Source organism: Phoxinus phoxinus, assembly GCF_949152265.1.
Source record: "Phoxinus phoxinus genome assembly, chromosome: 22".
In the NCBI taxonomy this organism is placed as follows: Eukaryota; Metazoa; Chordata; class Actinopteri; order Cypriniformes; family Leuciscidae; genus Phoxinus; species Phoxinus phoxinus.
In genome coordinates, this window is record NC_136897.1 from 568,882 (window position 1) to 573,004 (window position 4,123).

Below are 4,123 nucleotides of genomic sequence, written 5' to 3' on the forward strand. Positions count from 1 at the left end.
TTAAAGTCGAAATTATGACACAAAAAGTCGGAAGTATACGTGCATTATGACATGTCATAATTGCGACTTCTTTAACATTTTGAGTAATATTTTCGACTTCTGTGTCATACTTAATTTACAATAGCGTGATTGTTTTTCTTGTGTGGTGTAAATAGGATTCCATAGTTTTCTGAATTAAACGTGAAATAAAATGATGTGATAATTAAATTGTGTGTGTTTATGTGTTTTCGGAACTTCACATCCGGTGACGGGGACTCTTATCTCCCACAATGCCTTGCTGTCTCTCTCTCTTCCGGTTGTCGTGCGCTTCGTGTGGCAGGTATTGACTTTGTCTCCGTATCAAAATGAAATCTAAATGAATCCTCCGAAATGCAAACTCCGAGTGTAACATCAGTCCAGTACCGTGTGCAGGGACACTCATTAAGCAGCGCTAGTGCAGTATTGAGCGCGAGCGGGCGGTGTGGGGGAGTTTAATGTTAGTTAGCCGTTAGCATAGCGCTGGATGCGCGTCCTGAGGGGTTAGCGAGTGTGTGTGTGTGTGTGTCCTGCAGATCTGTGTTATTCCTGTTCTCTAAACTGATTCTTTCTCTTAGCAGACCCTGATCAGAAATGGCGAAGTCGAAGAATCACACCACACACAACCAGTGTAAGTGTTCGCCCGGTGTGTGTGTGTGTGTGTGTGTGTGTGTGTGTGTGTGAGATGCGGTGTGTGTGTGAGGTGATGCTGTGGAAGTTTTATTGACACTGTGTGTGTGAGGTGGATGTTTGAATGTGTGTGTGTGTGTGTGTGTGTGTGAGAGAGAGATGCTGTGGATGTTATGACTCTGTGTGTGTGTGAGATGCTACTGTTGTTTGTGTGTGTGTGTGTGTGTGTGTGAGAGTGTGAGAGATGCTGTGGATGTTTTAGTGTGTGTGAGAGAGCGAGAAAGATGCTGGTGATGTTGTAATGACACTCTGTGTGTGTGTGTGTGTGTGTGTGTGTGTGTGTGTGTGTGTGTGTGTGTGTGTGAGTGAGAGATGCTGGTGATGTTGTAATGACTCTCTCTCTCTGTGTGAGTGAGAGATGCTGTGTGTGTGTGTGTGAGTGAGAGAGATGCTGGTGATGTTGTAATGACACTCTTGTGTGTGTGTGTGTGTGTGTGTGTGAGTGAGAGAGATGCTGTGGATGTTGTAATGTGTGTGAGATGCTGTAGTTGGTGTGTGTGAGTGAGTGAGAGATGCTGTGAGTGTGTGTGTTTGTGTGAAAGAGATGCTGGTGATGTTGTAATGTCTCTCTCTCTCTGTGTGTGTGTGTGAGTGAGAGATGCTGTGTGAGTGAGTGAGAGATGCTGTGTGTGTGTGAGTGAGAGAGAGATGCTGGTGATGTTGTAATGACACTCTGTGTGTGTGTGTGTGTGTGTGTGAGAGAGATGCTGGTGATGTTGTAATGACACTCTGTGTGTGTGTGTGTGTGTGTGTGTGTGTGAGAGAGATGCTGTGGATGTTGTAATGTGTGTGAGATGCTGTTGTTGGTGTGTGTGAGTGAGAGATTCTGTGAGTGTGTGTGTGTGAAAGAGATGCTGGTGATGTTGTAATGACTCTCTGTGTGTGTGTGTGTGTTCTCTCTCTCTCTGTGTGTGTGTGTGTGCAGCTCGTAAGTGGCACAGGAACGGCATCAAGAAGCCTCGATCTCAGCGCTACGAGTCTCTGAAAGGGGTAAGATGATGTCATCAGCTGTCAGGTTTATGCTGGAGAACACTTAACACACACACACACACACACACATTATAACACTAACAATATTAGAGATGTGTAGATGTTCCTGTAGATCGCGGAGCTTGCAACCCTGCGGTCATGGGTTTGAGTCCCAGGCGGTGCAGGAGTGTGTTAATCCTCTCACCGCCACACACACACACACACACACACACGTGGTGTTACACTAAACCCAACACAACATCCATGTTAACATTGAAATAAGACGTGCACTTGCCTTCTAATGAAACCCGGTTAGAATAATATAAATGTTTGAGCGCATGGTAAAGAGCACATGTCCGTCATCATCGCGAGCCAATGGGAGACGACCGTGTCACTAAACTCCGCCCACTGTGCTCAGGTGTTCAGCATAATCACGTGTTCGTGTCGTGTGAATGTTTCCTCGGTTACTCGACGCGGCGATCACCAGTAAAGCTTCAGTGGGTTTACAGTCTCCAGTAGATCAGCGTAGAATCTCTACACCTCTGTCTGAGCTGATGACCTCTGTCTGAGCTGATGATCTGTTCAACATCATTATAAAGAAACACAACATGGAATAATGCTGGTATAAACTAGATCATTAGGGGTGTGACGAGACCCTTATCTCACGAGACGACGCAAGATTTTTGCACAATATTTGATAGAAAACCTCAATGACAAAATTCATGGCTGGAAAAATCGTCTGCAGGTGCATCTTGAAATGTTTTAACTAAATCATCTTGTAATGAATGTCAATCCAGTTCTACTTTATGAGTATGAATGATCAAATACACTGAAATACAGCAATATAGAAGCACTGTAAAGGTTTGACCACAAACTCCTCTGACTGGCTTCTCTCGAGTGTGATTTCACACGGTCTCTTCAGATCATACATGTGTTCATGTGTACTGCTTTTAAACCAGGCGTCTCATCTGAGCTCTGAGAACATAATAACTAGGGGTGACCAGATCTCGTGGCACGATTAAAGTTAAAATCAGTTCCCCATTCCACTGCCAGCGGTATACGGTCTAATTTGCGCGCATCGTGTTTCACTTTCACTCCGTAGTGGCAGTGCTGAGCGCGTTCTACAAGATTAGGGGCATTCACACAGAATGCGTGTTTGCTGTGTAACATGCGATACGCTGGCAGTGGAATGGGGAACTGATTTTAACTTTAATCGTGCCACGAGATCTGGTCACCCCTAGTTATTATGTTCTCAGAGCTCAGATGAGACGCCTGGTTTAAAAGCAGTACACATGAACACATGTATGATATTTACATTAATCTGGAAGCCAAGGTTAGGCTTTTGAGTCACAACTGAACCAAATCATGATCGTTCAATGTGAATCGTGTGGCCACATGTTGGAGTGCGCGTTCACGTGTGTGTGTGTGCGCTCACCTGTGTGTGTGTGTGCTCGGGGCTCTAATGCATGTGTTCTGCCACAGGTGGACCAGAAGTTCCTGAGGAACATGCGCTTCGCCAAGAAACACAACAAGAAGGGGGCGAAGACTATCGCAAGGAAGGCGGCGGCGGCGGCGAAATAGTTGCGGAGTGCAGATGTTCTCATGAAGACTTTATACCAACACAATAAAGACATGCTTTGAGAACGCAGCGTCTCCGTCTCTGTATGAACACACACTCGCCTCTATGAACACACACTCGTCTCTGTATGAACACACACTCGTCTCTGTGAACACACACTCGCCTCTGTATCTGGATCTTTCTCAGGTTTAGAGTCTGCTGTTCTCATGGAGCCTCATATAAGATTCAGTTTTTGATTCTATATAAGGAGGCACATGAATAAAAAAAAATGTACATGGATAAATCATTTATAATAAACTCCAATATTCTTTCAAAACATTGAGAGACTGGTTACGTTGGTCGAAAGAAAGATGTCCAATTTGCTGCCACTATTTTCCAAAACCTTTTTAAAAATGTTTTTTTTTGGTTATGTGAATATTAAGGGAACATTACATTGTATCATTCTTCAAACATGGGAACGTTACTTTTGAATGTTCTGAAACCAGTAACAAAAATAAAATAAAGGTATAAATGTTTAAATCTTTTGAGAACATTCCTTTAGTTTTCTGTTCTTTAATAATGTTACTGGTTCTAATCTTTGAGAGAACGTTTGCTGGGATATTATAGATGTATAGGAAATTTGAAAATGGCTATATAAAAAGTTGCTAGATTGGCAGTGTTAATAACTGGAAACGTACACCAGTGTTCCCCAGACTCAGCCGGAGAAGGGAGAGCAGTCGACCCCTCGTCCGCTCTCTGATCAGCGGGTGTCCAGCGGCTCGTTGCCGGTGTTTGCACGAACTTACAAGAAAAATAAATTACTGACAGAACACTTTAAATGCACTTTTCTTTCAAAGTACACAGTTTTTCGTTTGTTAAAGATTAACAATT

The 4,123-nt window shown here is 43.7% G+C and overlaps 1 protein-coding gene across 2 annotated transcripts; it reads left to right on the forward strand.

Moving 5' to 3' along the window:
• The first annotated feature begins 267 nt into the window (after positions 1 to 267).
• On the forward strand, positions 268 to 3,318 carry rpl29 (ribosomal protein L29). 2 transcript variants are annotated; one of them, XM_079596753.1, is made up of 4 exons: positions 268 to 319; positions 597 to 646; positions 1,631 to 1,695; positions 3,157 to 3,318. In XM_079596753.1, exons 2-4 carry the CDS (start codon positions 610 to 612, stop codon positions 3,253 to 3,255), a joined length of 201 nt encoding a protein of 66 aa, XP_079452879.1. In that variant the 5' UTR covers positions 268 to 319; positions 597 to 609; the 3' UTR covers positions 3,256 to 3,318. The 2 variants fall into 2 exon arrangements, with proteins under 2 accessions (XP_079452879.1, XP_079452878.1); XM_079596752.1 differs by having other exon boundaries at positions 271 to 319; positions 594 to 646.
• Positions 3,319 to 4,123: the final 805 nt, after the last annotated feature.